At 42.3% G+C, this 20,506-nt stretch overlaps 1 protein-coding gene across 1 annotated transcript in view; it reads right to left on the bottom strand.

Annotated features, from left to right (window-relative positions):
* Positions 1-257: 257 nt before the first annotated feature.
* UTP14A (UTP14A small subunit processome component) overlaps positions 258-20,506 on the bottom strand; it is a 24,428-nt gene continuing 4,179 nt past the window's right edge. Inside the window, exons 4-14 of the mRNA XM_070759834.1 lie at positions 19,049-19,191; positions 16,929-17,084; positions 15,971-16,090; positions 15,754-15,848; positions 15,038-15,161; positions 14,332-14,409; positions 12,128-12,479; positions 9,486-9,823; positions 5,333-5,523; positions 4,271-4,370; positions 258-661 (exon numbers count right to left, since the gene is read on the bottom strand). Of these exons, the coding sequence (XP_070615935.1) occupies positions 431-661; positions 4,271-4,370; positions 5,333-5,523; positions 9,486-9,823; positions 12,128-12,479; positions 14,332-14,409; positions 15,038-15,161; positions 15,754-15,848; positions 15,971-16,090; positions 16,929-17,084; positions 19,049-19,191 (1,928 nt within the window). The 3' untranslated portion in view covers positions 258-430. The remainder of the gene's footprint in view (positions 662-4,270; positions 4,371-5,332; positions 5,524-9,485; positions 9,824-12,127; positions 12,480-14,331; positions 14,410-15,037; positions 15,162-15,753; positions 15,849-15,970; positions 16,091-16,928; positions 17,085-19,048; positions 19,192-20,506) is intronic.

Raw genomic sequence — 20,506 nt, 5'->3', positions numbered from 1 at the left:
GTTGGGCAGGCAAACCCTTGGTATATAAGATCGCATATGATCAGCATCAAAATAAGGAAAAGTTCAGAGACCGGACATCCGTTCTGGACAACGCCAATAAGATGCCAATATAGCAATGTAAAAACTAGTAGACTGATAAAAAAAACCACTGTAACAATAATGTCAACAGGAAGATTGGCCAAAAGTGTAAATTGTTGATTGTTTAAGGCTTAATATATAACTGTAATCATGAATGATGATATCTATGTCTGTATAAGTTGTGTTCTGTCTTTGTTTATTTTATGGTATTTGTTTTTTTTCCTTAATGTAAATAATTAATAAAGATATTTTTTTTTTAAAGATGCCAAACTGGTCCTATCAGCACACGTCCACTCCTATCGGCCTTTCTTCTTTGGGATCAGGTGGGGGTGAGGCAGGTGGAGAGGGAGGGTTAACTCAAATCTGGTTTAGCTCCAATGGCGGCTGTTGGCTTGTCCTTCTTTTGGATCAGGTCGGTATCTTCTGCAGTGATGGGATGGATGATCTGGCCGGGCTGAGTGATGATCCGGGGGGCCGTCAGCTGTTGGAAAGCCCGTTGGGTGTTCCACGTGGAGCCCACCGGCACTTGGATGCTCCGTTCAAACTGCCGACTGTTCTCAAAGGGGAAGGGGAGCTGGTTCACCTGTGGGAGGAACGAGACCCGTCACCGGATGCGAGAAAGACCTTGGGAGACGGGAGGCACAGATGCCGTCTAGGGCAGGGATGCCAAACTTTATTGAGGGCCGCATCATTACTGTGTTTGACCTGCTGCAGGTGTGGCTAGCTTGACATCACTCAGATCGGGACGCCGGTGGTGGCCCGAGTGCTCTGCCAATGAAAAGGGGCTTCCAACCTCCATTTTTGGCTGCAACAGCCTCCTGCAACCCTCTGCCACCAAAAACGGAGCTCACAAAGACTGCACATACAGCTCTCCCAAGCTCTATTTTTGCTGGCAAGGGTCCTTCGCAGTTTCCAGGGTGGTCCCACGGGCCAGATCTAAGCCCTCCGCAGGTCAGATCCTGCCCCTGGGCCTTGAGGTTTGACACCATTGGTCTACGGCAGTGATGGCGAACCTATGGCACAGGCGCCACAGGTGGCATGCGGAGCTATATCTGATGGCATGCGAGTTATTATTATTATTATTATTATTATTACTTATTAGATTTGTATGCCGCCCATCTCCGAAGACTCGGGGTGGCTCACAACACTAATGAGTTTTTGGAGAGGGGCGGCATACAAATCAAATCAAATCAAATCAAATCAAATCAAATCAAATCAAATCAAATCAAATCAAAAAATAAATAAATAAATAAATAAATAAATAAAGGAACGAACGAACGAACGAATAAATAAAATAAAACACAATACAATACAATACAATACTGGAACAAATCTAATAAATAAAAACATAAAAACCCCAATAATTAAAAACCATACAGCACATACACACCAAACATGAAATATAAAAGCCTGGGGGAGATGTCTTAGTTCCCCCATGCCTTGCGATATAGGTGGGTCTTGAGTAACTTGCGAAAGACAAGGAAGGTGGGGGCCGTTCTAATCTCTGGGGGGAGTTGATTCCAGAGGGCCGGGGCCGCCACAGAGAAGGCTCTTCCCCGGGGCACGCCAAACGACATTGTTTGGTCGACGGGACCCGGAGAAGGCCAATTCTGTGGGACTTTATTGGCCGCTGGGATTTGTGCGGTAGAAGGCGGTTCCGGAGGTATTCTGGTCCAATGCCATGTAGGGCTTTAAAGGTCATTACCAACACTTTGAATTGTGACCAGAAACTGATTGGCAGCCAATGCAGGCCACGGAGTGTTGTAGACACGTGGGCGAATCTAGAGAGCCCCACAACAGCTCTCGCGGCTGCATTCTGCACGATCTGAAGTTTCCGAACACTTTTCAAAGGTTGCCCCATGTAGAGAGCGTTGCAGTAATCGAACCTCGAGGTGATAAGGGCATGAGTGACTGTGAGCAAGTAGGGCCGCAACTGGTGCACCAGGCGAACCTGGGCAAACGCCCTCCTCGCCACAGCCGAGAGCTGTTGCCCTAGCTCAGCTCCAACATGCATCTATGTGCTGGCCAACTGATTTTTGGCTCACACAGGCTCTGGGAGGGTGTTTTCTGCTTGCAGAGAGACTCCGGCGGGATGGGGGAGGGCGTTTTCACCCTCCCTCAGCTCCAGGGAAGCTTTTACAGCCTGGGGAGGGTGAAACACGAGTTTACTGGGTCCACCTGAAGTTGGGAAGCAGGCTGTTTCTGGCCTCCAGAGGACCTCCGGGGAGACGTAGGAAGCTGTTTTCGCCCTCCCAGGCATTCAATTATGGGTGTGGGCATGCATGCTCTTGCGGCACCAGAGGAAAAAATGGTTCGCCACCACTGGTCTAGGGAAATGTTAGACAGCATTTTCCCCAACTGGATAGTGGGGAGGATAAGAGACTCAAAGGGAGGCACCCTCCCTAGTGTTCTCAGGCTGCAAAAGAGACCGTGTAATTTCAGCCTTGTGAGATTTTCTTAATGCAGATTTGCAATAAAAACAGAATTATTATTTTTATAAAGGTCATGTTTCCTGGTTGCTCAATCTGGGAAGTCTGCTGGAATTACTGTCAGCCCTGAAAGGAAATATTGAAAACTATAGAGCATGATATTGTCTGAATCGACAACTAGCCATAGCAATACTATGAGCCGGGGTGGCGCAGCAGGTAGAGTGTTGTACTGCAGACCACTGAAGCTGGCTGTAGATCTATAGGTCAGCGGTTCAAATCTCACCACCGGCTCAAGGTTGACTCAGCCTTTCATCTTTCCGAGGTGGGTCAAACGAGGAGCCGGATTGTGGGGGCAATAGGCTGGCTCTGTTAAAAAGTGCTATTGCTAACATGTTGTAAGCCACCCTGAGTCTAAGGAGAAGGGTGGCATAAAAATTGAATGAATGAATGAATAAATAAATACTTATCTACTGAGCCCTGTCAGGATCGAATGCCAGGCTGTGGGCAGAGGTAACGTGCAATACTACACGTTAGCCACTGCGCCACCATGGTTCACTCAAGCCTGCACAATCTCAGAATACCTCCGGAACCGCCTTCTACCGCACGAATCCCAGTGGCCGATAAGGTCCCACTGAGTTGGCCTTCTCCGGGTCCCGTTGACCAAACAATGTCATTTGGCGGGCCCCAGGGGAAGAGCCTTCTCTGTGGCAGCCCCCAGCCCTCTGGAACCAACTCCCCTTGGAGATTAGAACGGCCCCCACCCTCGTCTTTCGCAAGTTACTCAATACCCACCTGTATCGCCAGGCATGGGGGAACTAAGACATCTCCCCAGGCTTTTTATATTTCATGTTTGGTATGTATGTGCTGTATGGTTTTTAATTGTTGGGGTTTTTATATAATTTTTATTATTAGATTTGTCCCATTGTTATACTGTTTCTTATTACTGTTGTGAGCCACCCCAAGTCTTCGGAGAGTGGCGGCATACAGATCTAATAAATAATAATAATAATAATAATAATAATAATAATAATAATAATGCAACAGAAGTGTATCTGTTTTCTGGGGTAGTGATTATTTGTAAATTTACTGTATATTTCGGAGCATAAGATGCATTTTTCCTCCCTGAAAATTTGGGTGTGTCTTATACTCCGAATGTAGCTTTTTTGAAGCTTCCCCTCCTAGCCCTAACAAGATGCTAGCTGTCTTCCCAGCTTGCAGGATTTTTTCATTCCTACTCCCTCTGAATAATAAATAAATAAATAAATAAATAATAATTTATTAGATTTGTATGCCGCCCCTCTCCAAAGACTCCGAAGAAGTTTTTATTATAGGTGCCATATCTGTTTGTTGCACTTAACCAGTGGGTACGCACAATTCATTTAAACCAGGTTGAAGATGAAGTAGCGGCATTCTTGTTCTAAATGGGTTTATATAGTTTTGGTAGCTTCGAATGTTGGTTAAACTCAGGCTGTTTAATTCTTCTAACAATTCATTGCATTGGTTGAACCCAGAAAACCTAGGTTAGTCCAAATTAAGTGTCTTGTGTAAAACCAGCGAGTGTGTGGTTTATCTGATCTGGAGTCAGCATGGCTTGTCAATCTGTCGGCTTAGCTCTGTGTTGTTGACCTGCAAACTCTGGCTTGCTTTTAAACAGGAGCCGCTGTCATGAGATGGTCAGCGACATCAATCAAATCAATAAATCCAATTAAACGGACAAAGTTTTAAAGGGAAGAACCACCCTGAAAAAGGAATGCTGTCCTCACCCGATGAGCGGCGGCTAAAACATTCCTCTGTTCGTTCAGCAGGACGTGGGGCAGGTGCCGGTCTTTCCTTGGGGGTCCAGGCGTTGGCTTGATGAGGAACCTAATTTAATATAACAGGGTTGAAAAATGACTTTGGAGGTCTTCTAGTCTAACGCCCTGCTCAAGCAAGATACTGTATTCCATTCCAGACAAATAGCAATAAAGCTTAGACTTATATGCTGATTTATAATGCTTTGCAGCCCACTCTAAGCTGTTTTGACAGTCAGCATATTGGCCCCAACAATTTGGGTCCTTATTTTACTGTCCTTGAACTTGAGCTGGTCAGGATCAAACTGCTGGCAGTTGGCAGAATTAATCTGCAATACTGCATTCTAACCACTGTATCACCACAGCTCTAGCGGAGATTGATTGATAGATGGATGGATGGATGGATAGGTAGGTAGGTAGGTAGATTAGGTACGTAGGTAGGTAGATAAATAGATGATAGAGATGATAGTAGATGATAGATATATATATATAGATTGATTATAGACAGAGATGATGGATTGATAGATATAGATTAATTATAGATAGATGATAGAGATGATAAATGATAGATGGTAGATAGATGATAGAAAGTGATGATAGACAGATGCTAGACAGATTGATTATAGATAGATTAGATAGATTAGATAGATAGATAGATAGATAGATAGATAGATAGATAGATAGATAGATAGATACAGTCCTTTTACAGCCCTCTTTGAGCAGTTTACAAAATCAGCATATTTCCCCCAACACTCTAGGTCCTCATTTTACCAACTTTGGAAAGATGGAAGGCTGAGTCGACTTTGAGCCTGCTGAGATTCGAACTGCCAAATTGCAGTCAGCTGGCAGTAGCCTGCAATACCACCCTCTAACCACTGCACCGCCGTGGCTCCTAGATGCCCAGTCTCTTAAAAACAATTGAGGGAGCACCCACAACTTCTGGTGGCAAGCTGTTCCATGGGTTAATTGTTAGAGAAGCAAAGAAATTGAGCAAAGAACAGGGCAGGCATCCAACCCCCCCCCCCCCCCGAGTACCTTTTCTTTTTCTTTTTGCTTGGACGCAGCCCCAGGCCTCCCCACTCGCCCCATCCGGGAAGCACCAGATCGATGGCTTTCGGTTTGCCGGCTTCTTCAGCTGCTCGCTTCTCTTTCAGGAAGTCATCCAGGACATTGTCGCTCGCAAAGGCCTCTCGGATCATCTGCCTCTGGCTTGCGCTGGATTCCAGCTGCCCAAGAAATAAAAACAGGCTATGATGAAGAAAGTGCTTAGGTTTTCTTTTTTTTCTTCGTGACGTCAAAGCTCCGCCCATGGAATTCCCTATTGGGATTCCCCACCTCCTTTCCAGCCTCCAGATTGGCTGAAAATGCCGCCGCCGATCGCAAAAACGGCACTCCGCCGAGTGGCGCCACCTGGCTGTAACCTTCTGAAACAGCAGTGCGCTTCTCGGCGGCCTCTGGAACCCGAACCCAAACTTCCGGGTTCGGCGTTTGGGAGAATGCCGAGAAGCCCCCCGGCTGTTTCAGAAGGTGACAGCCGGGTGGCGGCGGCCAGCGGAGCGCCATTTTGCGATTTTTGTTTCTTTTTGCATTAATCGCTTTTACATTGTTTCCTGTGGGAAACAATGTTTCGTCTTACGAACCTTTCGCCTTACGAACCTACTTCTGGAACCAATTAAGTTCGTAAGACTAGGTATTACCGTACTTGTTAAATACATTAACAAATATATTTCCTCTACTTCACGGAAATTCGTTTTTCTTTTTTTTTCTTTTTTACAATAAATTTTATTAGTTTTCATAAAATAGACAATACTGACAAACATAACATTAAACATAAAATGGGGTTGTATCTTCCCCGCTTATTCAAAAAGTAAAAATTTCAATACAGAAAAAAGAATACTTAAAAAATACTTAAAATCAACTTATTAATGTCAATGAAAAGAAGAAATTTGTTTAACTTTTTATAATAGGTCTTAATACATAAACTAATTCTAACATAGTTCTAAAATCTTATCCCTACTAGTTCTAATGTAACACTTAGATCATATCTCTACTAATACAATTCTCTTATTTGTTTAGCTTTTTATTCATTTCTTCTTATTTATCCATATATACACTTTGTTCCATATCTCATAAAATTCTGTTTCTTCTTGGTCTTTTAACCGTCTTGTCATCATATCCATTTCAGCGCAGTCTAATTTTTTTTTTAACAACTTCTTCTTCTTTGGGAATACTTTCCCCTTTCCAATTTTGCGCATATATTATCCTAGCCGCGGTCAAAATGTGAATAACTAAGTACAAAATTTCTTTCTTGAATTTCTGATTGGTTATTTCCAGTAAATAAAATTCCGGAGTTATCTCTATCTCCTGTTTTACTATTTCTTTTATTATTCTTTCTATCATTCTCCAGTAAAGCTTAACTTTACTACACATCCACCATTGATGATAGTAAGACCCTATTTCCTTCTTACATTTCCAACATAATGGGGAAGTCTTTGGAAACATTTTTGCTATCCTATTTGGTGGAAGGTGCCACCTATAAAACATTTTAATTTGATTTTCTTTTAAGGATACCGATTTTGTCATTTTCCAATTTGAGATCCAGACTTCTCCCCATGTATCTATATCTATTTCTTTACCAATATTTTTGCACCAACTTATCATATTATCCTTTAAAGTCAAATCTATGTTTTTATGGGCAATCAAATATTTATATGCTTTCCCAATTATTTTAGTCTGGCTGGTAACTAATAAATTTCCTAATAAATTTTTATTCTTATTAAAAATATATGTCATACTATCTCTCTGATATCTAGACTGAATCTGCGCATATTGCCACCAATCAATTGTGGTCCCTTCTTCTTGTAATTGAGTTCTAGATTTTAATTTCATTTGCTCATCCAATAAATCCGTATATCTTATTATCTTTATTTCCCTTATAGAATTTGGATGTGTTATTGCTTCTAGGGGGAGATCCATTCCGGCATGGTCAAAAAATGATTCTTTATATCTTTCCAGATTTCCAACAAGTATTTTCTTATTGTATGTCTTTTGAAATATGAATGATTTTTATCCTTATCATACCATAAAAAGGCATGCCAGCCAAGCATAAGGTCGTGTCCTTCTAATTTTAATATTCTTTTATCTTCTAATGTTATTCGTTTTTAATGGGTGGCCTTGGAACGCATCCCCCGTGAAAAACGAGGGATCACTGTATCTGAGTTTCTTCCTCTCGTGCAGGGATGAAAGCAGCCCAACGGGAGCCGATGTCTTATTCTTGTAACAGGCAGTGTTCCCTCTAATTTTTTTTTGGGGTGGGTGGAAAAGTATAGTGTCTGAGCGGCAGTCCCTTCAGGACTGGGCAGCACAGAAATAATAAATAAATAAATAAATAAATAAACAAATAAATAAATAAATAAATAAAAAACCCACCCTGTTTTGCCTCAGAGAATTTTAAAATAAAATATTGTACTGTGTGTCTATAACAGTGAGCTCATAATAGGGCAACTCTATCAATATCAAAATGCCACTTAAATAGTTGAGCTAGTTTCAAACTAGATTTTGATTTTCTTTCTCTCTTCCTTACTCCCATTCTTTTTCTTTCTCTTTTCCTTCCTCTCTTTTTTCTATCTGTTTCTCTCTCTTCCTCTCTTCCTCTCTCTCTCCTTCCCTCTCACTCTTTCCCTCTCGGCTTCTGGGCAGGTTTGGAAAACTCTGAGTTGATGATGATTTTTAAGTGAGCGATTGCTCACTGCTCAGCTTAGAGGGAACTATGGTAACAGGCCATGACCGGTCTTGTCTTTCTAATTTGGGTTAATGCGATCTGGAGTCGACAATGAAATGAATGAAAGGTGCAGCTCGTATGCAGGAACTGCTGTAGCCCACTCTGACCAGTTTCAACTGGCATCAGTTGCTAGACTCCAAGCAAACATTCATCAGGGGGGCTTATGGTTGCTTCCTGCCACTAGTGTGGAGGTCGGCAAACTTAAATAATCAGAGAGCCATTTGGACCGGTTTTCCACAGAAAAGAGAACACCGGGAGCCACAAAACTCTTCCCGTGCATATTTCCTGAGGGGCCACAACCAATGAAGGGCTGCAAAATTTTTTACTACCACACTGTGGGTGAGTCTTATTTCATGGATGTGGCTTGCCGGCCATGTGACCAGGTGGGAGTGGCTTGATGATCATGTGACTGGGGGGTGGGGGTGGGTTAAAGGTCATGTGACTGGCTTAAAGGTGGCCAACTTGACATCACTCACGTCAAGGTTAGGGTGCCTCAAAGAGATATAATTTCCCCATCTATTGACTATTACTGAACATCCAAAATATACTATTTAATTCTATGTCTATATGCCATATGTGTATATACATATTACACACAGGCACACAAAAATATGCATTATCTATTATACGAATTGTATGTGTATGTACACACACGCACGCACAGCTCTTCTAAAACTATACACATTCAACCTCATTTACTGTGATAGGAAAAACACATCCAGAGTCCAGAAGGGAAAAGAAGAAAAAAATTCAAAATTTTTCTACCTGTTCTGCGTACCTGAGCAAAATTTTTCTACTGGTTCTGTGTACCTGACCATACCCATAGGAGCCCTAAAACTAGCATATATAGTTGATTACAAATCTAATAGATAAATAAATAAATAAATAATTTCAAATCGTTGTAGTTCTACCTTTTCTATCATATTCACACATATATTACACTATGGAAATAGCCTTTTTGTTTGTTTTTCTTCTTGTTTTGTCTTCTTTTATGTTATATTTATTTATTTATTTATTTATTCATTCATTCAATTTTTATGCTGCCCTTCTCCTTAGACTCAGGGCGGCTTACAACATGTTAGCAATAGCACTTTTTTAACAGAGCTAGGCTATTACCCCCACAACCCGGGTCCTCATTTTACCCACCTCGGAAGGATGGAAGGCTGAGTCAACCTTGAGCCTGTGATGAGATTTGAACCGCTGACCTTCAGATCTACAAGTCAGCTTCAGTTGCCTGCAGTACAGCACTCTTACCTGCTGTGCCACCCCGGCTAATTATATACTTTCTTTGCGTGTTTTTTAATGCAAGAAACCAATAAAGATTATTTTTTGAAAAATAAAAGAAATCGAGATTGAGCCCGCTGCTCTGCCTGAACAGGCCTGCCCTCCTTCCCCACTGATGCTCACCTCTGGCTCCACCGCAGCCGGCACCAGCAGGCACTGGGTGGCACAGGGTGCCCCCGCGAGGACCGCCTTGAGATCAATCAGGGCCTGTTGCTTGGCTGATTTCTTCTTGGGCTTGCTGATCTGGGGCTGCGGCAGGGACTCTGCGCCTACCGCTTGGGAGGGCTGGGTCTCTTTGGGTTGCCCCGCCTCTTCTTCTCGCGGAACATCTTCCGGATCCAGTCCCTCTTCAAGATCCTCCAGATTGCGGATCCGTTTCAGCTTCTCACTCAGGAAGGGCTGCTCTCCCCCGGATGGGGGGCTCGGCGGGGCCTCCAATGGCACCTCTCCATTGCCATATTCTGGACCAGAGGAATCAAGATAGTTTGCACAACAGGAAAAGACTGACCAGGGTGGACTAAAGCAAAACTCTGTGTCGTATAGGTTCACACGCGCTAGCTAGGATAATATGAGAATCGCTTATGCCTGCATGACAAAACACCCCTGATGAGCCCAAATTGCCCCATTTAGTCTAGCTTGAATTCATCTGGCATGATTCATAATGGTATGAAGCAGGGATAGGCAAAGCTGGCTCTTCTATGACATTATTATTATTATTATCCCAGCGACCGGTTAGGTCCCACAGAGTTGGCCTTCTCCAGGTCCAGTCGACTAAACAATGTCGTCTGGTGGGACTCAGGGGAAGAGCCTTCTTTGTGGTGGCCCCAACCCTCTGGAACCAGCTCCTCCCCAGAGATCAGAATTGGCCCCATCCTCCTTGCCTTTCGTAAACTCCTTAAAACCCACCTCTGTCGTCAGGCATGGGGGAACTGAACTATTCTTTTCCCCCAGGCCTATACAATTTATGCACGATATGTTTGTGTGTATGTTTGGTTTTTTAAATAAGCATTTTAAATTATTTTAAACATTAGATTTGTTATATGCTGTCCATTATTGTTGCTAGCCGCCCCAAGTCTACAGAGAGGGGCGGCATACAAATCAAATCAAATCAAAAAATAAATAATAAATAAATATTGATTGATTTTGTCCATTACACAATGAGGGTTATAGTGGGTATACATATAGTATATATATAATGAAGATTATAGAGGATACACTCCTAGAAAGATATATCTAAGAAAGAAGAGAAGATATAGGAATAAAATATATCAATGAAAGAATAGAAGAAATATAGGAAAAGAAGAATGGTATAGGAGATATAGGAGAGCAATAGGACAGAGGACGGAAGGCACTCTAGTCCACTTGTACTCGCCCCTTGAAGACATGTGAACTTCAATTCCCAGAATTCCTGAGCTAGCATGATTGGCTCAGGAATTCTGGGAGTCGAAGTCCACCAGTCATAGAAGAGCCAACTTTGCCTACCCCTGGTATAAAGGAATGACTTTGGGAGACAGAAGAGAAGAGCTGCAGACGACACAACGGGGTGTCCAGGGGGAAAGCATTTTGAAATTCCTTGATATTTCCCTGTAAGTTGCTATCTAGTTAAGGCACGGCGGTAGATGATGTCATACTAAACGGTTAAGCCATGGAGAAATATCGGTAGCTGAGGAAGCAAGTTGTGGCCACAGTTATGCTCATTTTTGCTTGACTCTGCCAGGCGGTGTGATCCATTTTTTTGACATGATTTTTCCCTGACTTTTAAATATTTTAGAAACATAGAAACATAGAAGACTGACGGCAGAAAAAGACCTCATGGTCCATCTAGTCTGCCCTTTTACTATTTCCTGTATTTTATCTTACAATGGATCTATGTTTATCCCAGGCATGTTTAAATTCAGTTACTGTGGATTTACCAACCACGTCTGCTGTAAGTTTGTTCCAAAGATCTACTACTCTTTCAGTGAAATAATATTTTCTCACGTTGCTTTTGATCTTTCCCCCAACTAATTTCAGATTGTGTCCCCTTGTTCTTGTGTTCACTTTCCTATTAAAAACACTGAACCTTATTTAACCCTTTAACATATTTAAATGTTTCGATCATGTCCCCCTTTTTCCTTCTGTCCTCCAGACTATACAGATTGAGTTCATTAAGTCTTTCCTGATGCTTAAGACCTTCCACCATTCTTGTAGCCCATCTTTGGACCCGTTCAATTTTGTCAATATCTTTTTGTAGGTGAGGTCTCCAGAACTGAACACAGTATTCCAAATGTGGTCTCACCAGCGCTTTATATAAGGGGATCACAATCTCCCTCTTCCTGCTTGTTATACCTCTAGCTATGCAGCCAAGCATCCTACTTGCTTTTCCTACTGCCCGACCACACATTTTAATACAGCTTCCCCCCCCCCCTGATTTATTCCATTTTTAAAAAACCCATTCCCCGATATTTCCTGAACCGCCGATTTCCCTGTGACTCCAGGGAACATGCTTTTTTGCTTCAGGGAGTAGGGTTTTTTTGCACCAAACACTAGCACACAGCACAGAGTAGGAGATATGAACTATATATAACAAACCCTTAAGACACACCATGGAAAAATATTTAACTGGCTCTAGGGAAGCCTTTGGGGCCTGGGGAGGGCAAAACACAAGCCTACTGGGCCCACTAGAAGTTGGGAAACTTCTCCTTCGCCTAACCCGAGGAAAAAAAGGTTCACCACCACTGCCCTAAGATTCGATTAAAGCTTTTCTGCATACATTGGAAGCTTACCTTGAAGCTCAGCCCTGCCTGGGTGACATTTCAAGCTCTGCCACTGTCCGTCAGAACCTTGAGACATGTCCTTCTCGTTGGCCAGGAGTGGTTCTTCTCCTTCTCCCTCACTCTCTTCGCTGTCTTCTGTTGGAAGAGTTGGCTTCTCCTTGGGTTCTGCAGGACTTTTCCCTAACATCCATGGGTTGCTGGAAGCCATGGCGATATGCCTCTCATTGACGTCGTCTGGAACAAGATCCTTCTCTGGTTCAGGATTGTCCCCTACGTCTTCCTCTTCACTTTCGGAAGCAGGACGCACCTTCTTGGTTAGTTCTTTGTTCTGAGCCAGCTGCTCCTGCATAGCTTGCCTAGCCTGGGGAATAAAAAGGTAGAAATCACCATAGAGCAGCCAAAAAGCATCATATTTTTCAGACTATAAGACACACCGGAGTATGAGAGAGATTACCAATCCAAATCAGGAACAAGAAGCAAAACACAAGTTGTGCAGGATTCCAAAAATGTATCCTAGCTGATACCCTGGGCCAAACTTGTAATTTATAAAGTCTATTTCTGGCCTGGTATCTATTAGGGATGAGGTGTTAAACAGTAAAACTTAAGGAGTAGCTACTTTTGGCATCTGGTATTCCTACCTCTGAAGTCAGAAATTCCTGCAAAAAGCAGGCATTAATGAATGAACCAGTATGCATAGGTACTTTTTCTTAGACAATTTTCTCCTTTAGAATGAATTTTCACCTCTTTCCTGAGATGAATGTAGAAATACTGGGACTACCTTTAATAGCAATAGCACTTAAGATTTATATATCGCTTCGTGGGGCTTTAAAACCCTCTCTAAACAGCTTCCTTCTTTTATTTTTAATTTTTTTTCTTCTCTTTCCTTCTCTTTCTCTCTTTAGCCTTTTTTAAAATATATGTAAGCATGTATTTTGATTTATAACTGTATACTCCAAATTTATATACATTTGTACCAATATTCATATAGTCCTTTTGCTTTATGTATCCCTTTACCCTATTTATCTCCAGTAAAGATTATATTTTCTTACAATAAATAAATAAATAGCTTAGAGTGTCAGCATCTTGCCCACAATAATCTGGGTCCTTATTTTACTGATCTTGGAAGGATGGAAGGCTGAGTCAACCTTGAGCCGGTCAGGATTGAACTCCTGGCAGTCGGCAGATTTAGCCTGTAAAACTGCATTCCAACCACGCCACCACTACAGCTCTTATATAGCAATAGACTTATAGACCGCTTCATAGAGCTTTACAGCCCTCTCTAAACAATTTACAGAGTCAGGGTATTGCCCCCAATGAGCAGGTCAGAATCGAACACCTGGCAGTCATCAGAATTAGTTTGCAATACTGCATTGTGCTACTACGGCTCTTATACAGTGGTACCTCTACCTAAGAACGCCTCTGCTTAAGAACTTTTCTAGATAAGAACCAGGTGTTCAAGATTTTTTTTGCCTCTTCTTAAGAACCATTTTCTACTTAAGAACCTGAGCCTGGAAAAATTTTCCAGGAAATTTGAGAGTGGCACAAAGGCCTGGCCAGTTTCCTGCCATTCCCCCTGGGTTTCTCTCTCTGGCGCAGTGCATGGGAGGCAGCTTCGCGCCAGGTGTATGGTAGGCGCATACTCCTCCTTGCTACCTCAGTGTCCCCCTTTTTTTTTTAAGACTTAAAGTTTTGAATTTTTTTGATTCCCCTCCCCTCACCTTCTTCCTTCGGCAGCAACTGTCCTTCTCCTCTTCTTCCTCCTCCTCCTCCCACCCAAATTCCGAGCTTTTATTTTTTTCCTAATGGGTTTGCACGCATTATTTGCTTTTACATTGATTCCTATGGGAAAAATTGCTTCTACTTACAAACTTTTCTACTAAAGAACCTGGTCACGGAACGAATTAAGTTCTTAAGTAGAGGTACCATTGTATACCAATAGCAATAGCATTTAGACTTATACACAGCTACACAGTGCTTCGCAGCCCTCCTTAAGAGGTTTACAGAGTCAGCATATTGCCCGCAGCAATCTGGCTCCTCATTTTACCAACCTCAGAAGGAATGGAAGGCTGAGTCAACCTTGAGAATCTAAGTGCAAAACTGGAGACAGTCAGCAGTCAGCCAAATTAGCCTGTAGTATTGCATTGTAACCACTGCGCCACCACAACTTAACATCTTACGATGTTCAAATGGAACCTTCTCCGATGCTGTCTCACCTGGAGGTCATACTTTGCCATAAGGACCGTTGACTTGGCCCACCTGCCCTTATTCTGGTGTTTGAGGCTCATCCTCTCCTGTAGAAAGAAAGACAGAACGGTCAACGCAACAGAGCATTGATGTCCCCCAAAAGAAGAATGCTATATGTTTATCTTGAAGCAGAGAGCCTTCATTTTTATTCTTTATTGGCCAAGTGTGATTGGACACACAAGGAATTTGTCTTTGGTGCACAAGCTCTCAAAGTACATCAAAATACAACAATCAAGATACAACACATAGTGTTAGTCACAAGATACTAAATAAGCAATCAAAATCATAATAGGAAACTAAATAAAACAATATAATTGTAAAGATTGTAGCGACATGGTTAAAGTTATGAGCAAGTTATGTAGGTAAAAGGAAGGATGAGAAGAATAATTTGGAATACTTAAACAACACAACATAACTCCAAGTCAATCAAGCTTCTGTGAAATCAAACTGTCCACTTAGGAAGCAACACTGATTGGCAATCAATTTCACATGCTGTTGTGCACATTCAACTTTGTACAGAACAAAGTATTCAATGAGAATATTTCATCCATTCAGATCTAGGATGTGTTTTTTGAGTGTTCCCTTTGTTTTTTTGAGCAGCATATTTTCACTGCCCTCTTTTTGACTCATGCAGAATATAGGTATTAGCTTCACTCCGAAGACAACCAGCCTGACCTCGATCCGTGCTTTCTCAATCTGCTCCAGCTGTTCCAGGGCAGCTTCCGGGTTGCATTTCCGCAGTGTCTCAAAGTCCTGCAGGACCTTCCGGCTCTTCCCCTTCCTAAGAATTTTGTGGAACCTTGGGGTGGGGAGGAGAGAAGCGACAGGGAGGTGAGCAATCAAGTTGTGAAGCGAGAGTTGCCGCCATTTCTGTGGCATACATGTGGATATATGCACAATTCTCTATTTATCTGTACTCATTTATTCTGTTATATTATGTAGTGTACATTGGAAGTTGTGACCTTTGGAGAGCTATATGCAATGAAATTTCACTTTAATGTATGCCAATTAGTGTACATTCAAAGTGACAATATTCTGTTTCTATTCTATTCTACTCTAATTCTATTCTATTCTTTTTTTCTATTCTATTCCCTTATTTTATTCTATTTCCTTATTCTATTCTACTCTAATTCTATTCTATTCCAGTTCTATTCTACTCTAATTCTCTTCTCTTCTGTTCTGTTTCTCTATTCTATTCTATTCCATTCCATTCCACTTCCCTCTTCTATTCTATTCTATTCTATTTCCTTATTCTATTCTAATCTAATTCCCTGTTCCATTCCGTTCTATTCCATTCCATTTTATCCTATCCTACCTGCCCCATTCAAGGGAAGCACCTGTTTCATTACATTACAATACCTTCCCACCTGTGGCATTCCAACGCTGCTTACTTTTTACTCTTAATTTTCCCTTCCCGTCGGGCTTTTGCTTCGTAGTAGGACTGCAAGGCCCGGGCTCTCTGGAGCTCCATTCTGCGCAGCTTAGCCTGGAATAAATGGAAGAAGCCAAGGAGAGCTTGCTTGAAGTACTGCTAAGTCACAGCGGAGTCAAGCATGACAAGGATGGCCAAGGGAAGAACGGGATGGGATCAGCCCAGTCAAGGTTTACCTCTTCCAGGCTCATGGCTTTCAGTGAGACTTTTTCCTGGGGGGTCAAAAGTGGATCCTTCACCGGCTGCTGGGCTTTGTGGAGAAGGCTGAAGATCTCATGCTCTAAGGGGGTCCGTGCCTGTAGACATAAACCACAATAAGTTCTGGCTAGGTTTGAGGCAGGTTGAGAGAAACCAACAAGGTGGCTGCTATTGTTGAAGGCAGATTGCAGAACGGTGGGGACCATCTAGGGCAGTGGTTCTCAACCTGGGGATCGGGACCCCTTTGGGGGTCGAACGACCGTTTCACAGGGGTCGCCTGACCGTGGGCAAAAGACAAATTTCCCTTGAATGTTAGAAACTAAGGACCACATTCACTATGAAATCATGGAAATTAGATTACATAATTATAATGAAGAGAAATTAGCAGCAACAATGAGGCGGTGGGAGAAGGTCAAAAATTATATATTAACATCAGTAAGCGATGCAAATGTAAGAAATAAAATTCAACCACTTTATAAAGAATGAACAATGTAACCCAGAGATGAAGCAAATGAAGGATACAAAATTGAATCTTCCCTGGTGAAGGGAATTTTTCTTTTTCTTTTTGGTGATGGCACATTTTATGCTTTATGTTTTGTCTTTTGTAAAAATTTAAAAAAATCAATAAAATTATATAAAGAAAGAAAGAAAAAGAAACTAAAGCTTCTCTTCTGGCGGCTTGGAACATATTTTTTGCAACCGACCAATCAGGCATTTACAGTGGGGGGCATCCCTCCGACCTTCCTGCCAATCAGCTTAAAGCTCTGTTGGGAGAATTGGCGCTAGACTTATGGTTGGGGGTCACCACAACACGAGGAACTGTATTAAGGGGTCGCGGCATTAGAATGGTTGAGAACCACTGATCTAGGGGATTACCACATTGCTGCAGCTAGAACAGACCAACTGAAATGACCATAGGTTCCAAATAACACTGACCTGCCAACCCGATATTTTTTCCTCGATGGGCACAATGCTCACGCTCTCCTGCTGAAGCGGGAAGATCAGCTGCTCTGCCCGTCGATTCTGCTTCACGACGGGATCCCATTTGTTCAGCGCTTCGGCTGTTTGAGCGTAGGCTGCTTCCCTTACGACCTGCAGACAAATCGGATAACCATAGGCCACAGTATTCCATTAAGGCAGTGTTTCCCAACCTTGGCAACTTGACGATATTTGGACTTCAACTCCCAGAATTCCCCAGCCAGCAAATGCTGGCTGGGGAATTCTGGGAGTTGAAGTCCAGATACCTTCAAGTTGCCAAGGTTGGGAAACACTGCATTAAGGAAACATCACAAAGGCCAATTATAGAAGCTCATTTCTGGTAGCACTTTACAGACCAAAGGCATTTTACTGCCTTTTTAAAAAAATCCAGAATTTTCATTATTTGATTCTTGTTTTAAGTTTTATTATTACTATTATTATTATGATACATGGTTTTAATTTTATAATATTTATTCACAATTTTCATGGGTTTTTTTAAATCTATGTGTACACTGCCCAGAGTGTTCGAGGGAGACGAATGTCTTGAAATACGAGATAAAGTCAAATTCGATAAGTAAAACTGGCATATAAGAACAGAGATGGTTTTGAAAGATTTATAAAAATGGAATTAGTGAACAATAGTTGATTTTTGGTGCACTGAAAAAAAATGTATGAAATTGGTTGTATTTTTTTTCTTTTCTTTTCTTCTATTTTTTCTGTTTTAGTATCTTCAATGTTTGTGATTTGATAGAGGTTTTTAGATTTAAGTAAAATGTGTAAAGAGAAAAAGGAGGCACTATGGCCTACCAGCTAATTAGAATGTTAGAAATATTGTTGATTTGTCAGTATATATTTTAGGGAACATTAATGAAGAGAGGTAATACATGATGATCATGATTGCTGGAGGACAAGATTAGATAATTTTTTTTTTACAATAAGAGATAAAGAATTTATAGAAAAAATAATAATTTTTCTACTAGCAAAATACTGGATTTTATTGTACTGGAATTAGAAGATACTTGGCATTGTATTAAAGTTTATGGAGGAAAAAACAATAAAAATTTTATACTTAAAAAAAAACAAGATAAATTAATAAATGGTGCAATGGAAAGTACAGCCACAATTCAGTGCAGGTGCTAATCTAAAAGAAAGGCTTTTTAGAGAACAGCAAGAGAGGCTAGAATCTGTTTAAATGTGCTAACAATTTCTACAGCATGGAAAACACGACTCTTTAGAAGTTCCTTACACAAACGTAAGAATGAAGCCATCATGTAGAATGCAAATTCCTACCAATAGGAGATTCTGCAATTAATACAGTAATACCTCGTCTTACGAACCTAATTGTTTCCCGGGGGGAGGTTCGTAAGGCGGAAAAGTTCATAAGACGAAACATTGTTTCCCATAGGAAACAATGTAAAATGAATTAATGCGCGCAACGAAAAAAAAAAAACGCAAAAAAACACCGCCGCCCGGCTGTCACCTTTTAAAACAGCCGGGCGCTTCTCAGTGTTCTCCCAATGCCGAACCCGGAAGTTCGGCAAAAGTTCGGCTTCGGGTGGCCGCCGAGAAGCCCCGCCGCCCGGCTGTCACCTTTTGAAACAGCCGAGGGGCTTCTCGGCGGCCTCCCGAACGCCGAACCCAGAAGTTCGGGTTTGGCGTTCGGGTTCAGGAGGATGCCAAGAAGCCTCCCGACTGTTTCAAAAAGCGACAGCCGGGCGGCGGGGCTTCTCACTGGCCTCCCGAACCCGAACTTTTGCCGAACTTCCGGGTTCAGCGTTTGGGAGGCCGCCGAGAAGCCCCGCCGCCCGGCTGTCGTCTTTTGAAACAGCCGGGGGGGCTTCTCGGCGATCTCCCGAACGCCGAACCCAGAAGTTCGGCAAAAGTTCGGGTTCGGGAGGCTGCTGAGAAGCCCCGCAGCCGGGTGGCGGGGCTTCTTGGCGGCAGGGGCGGGTTCGTAAGATGGAAAAAGTTCGTAAGAAGAGGCAAAAAATTTCCGAACCCCGGGTTCGTATCTCGGGTTGTTCGTATGGCGAGGGGTTCGTATCATGAGATACCACTGTACTTCCTTCTGAACTTACCCGTTGAGTTTCTTCCTTACTAAGTGGTATTTCAGTCGGTTTTTGCTGCTGGGCTTTTTTCAGCTGTTTCTGAACGGGGCGCAGAGCCGGCACAGCAGAAACCGGCTGGAGAAGCTCCGAGAGCTGGACTTTCTCATTGGCACCTGCAAAAGGACACGATATTTCTGACGTGGGAATGTTGAAGTTCACATTGTTATTCTATGCACAATTTTCACAGTTACGGCCTTGAAAGCATCCCTGGGATCGTGTGATCAAAATTCGGACGCTTGGCAACTGACTCATATGTATGACCGGTTGCTGTGTCGGATCACTTTTTGCCACCTTCTGACAAGCCAAGTCAATGGGGGAAATTCACTCAACAATTGGGTTACTAACGCAGAACTGCAGAAAGAACAATTGCTGGCAACCTGCCTTCCATTGAGGATCTGCATACTGCACGAGTCAAAAAGAGGGCTGTGAAAACATCTACACATCCCTCACATCCTCAAAACCACGCTATAGAGCACTGCACACCAAGACAACTAGACACAAGGACAGTTTTTTCCCAAACACCATCACTCTGCTAAACAAATAATTCCATCAACTCTTTCAAACTATTTCCTAAGTCTGCGCTACTATTACTCTTCTCATCGTTCCCATCACCTCCCACTAATGACTGTATGACTGTAACTTTTTTACTTGTATCCTTACGATTTATATTGACTGGTTCCTAAAATGATTTGATTGCTTATTTGTACCCAGACTATTGTTAAGCATGATTCTTGACAAAGGCATCTTTTCTTTTATGTACACTGAGAGCATATGTACCAAGATAAATTCCTTGTGTGTCCAATCATATCTGGACAATAATGAATTCTATTTTATTCTATTTAAACTGCAGTGATTCGCTAAGCAATGGTGACAAGGTAGGTGGTAAGATGGGGCAAAACTCCCTTGACAAATGTCTCCCTTAGAAACAGAACATAAGAACATGAGAAGAGCCATGCTGAATCAGGCCAAAGCCCACCGAGTCCAGCATTCTGTGTCACACAGTGGCCCACCAATTGTACATGGGGATCTTGAGCAGAAAGAGAAGGCAAGACCCTCCCTTTCCCTTGACCCTCAACAAATGGTACCCAAGGGAACCCTGCCTGCCTCAACCAACATAGAGGCACATGGACATCCATTTCAATAACCACCAATACACTTGGCATCCATGAATCTGTCTAATCCTGCCTCGAAGCTATCAAGGCTGACAGCTGTCACAACCTCTTCTGGAAATGAGCTGCCCCCGAGTCTACGGCATACAAATCTAATAAATAATAATAATAATAATAATAATAATAATAATAATAATAATAAAGGAATTCCATAAACCAACGACCCTCTGGGTGAAGAAATATTTCCCTTGATTTGTCCTCACTTTCTTACCTATGAGCTTTAGGGAGTGCCCCCTTGTCCTAGAATTTTTCTCTATCC

Source organism: Erythrolamprus reginae, chromosome 8, assembly GCF_031021105.1.
Source record: "Erythrolamprus reginae isolate rEryReg1 chromosome 8, rEryReg1.hap1, whole genome shotgun sequence".
NCBI classification, from domain to species: Eukaryota; Metazoa; Chordata; class Lepidosauria; order Squamata; family Dipsadidae; genus Erythrolamprus; species Erythrolamprus reginae.
Note: the sequence above shows the minus strand (reverse complement) of the source record. Positions and strands in the feature narration are given on the sequence as shown.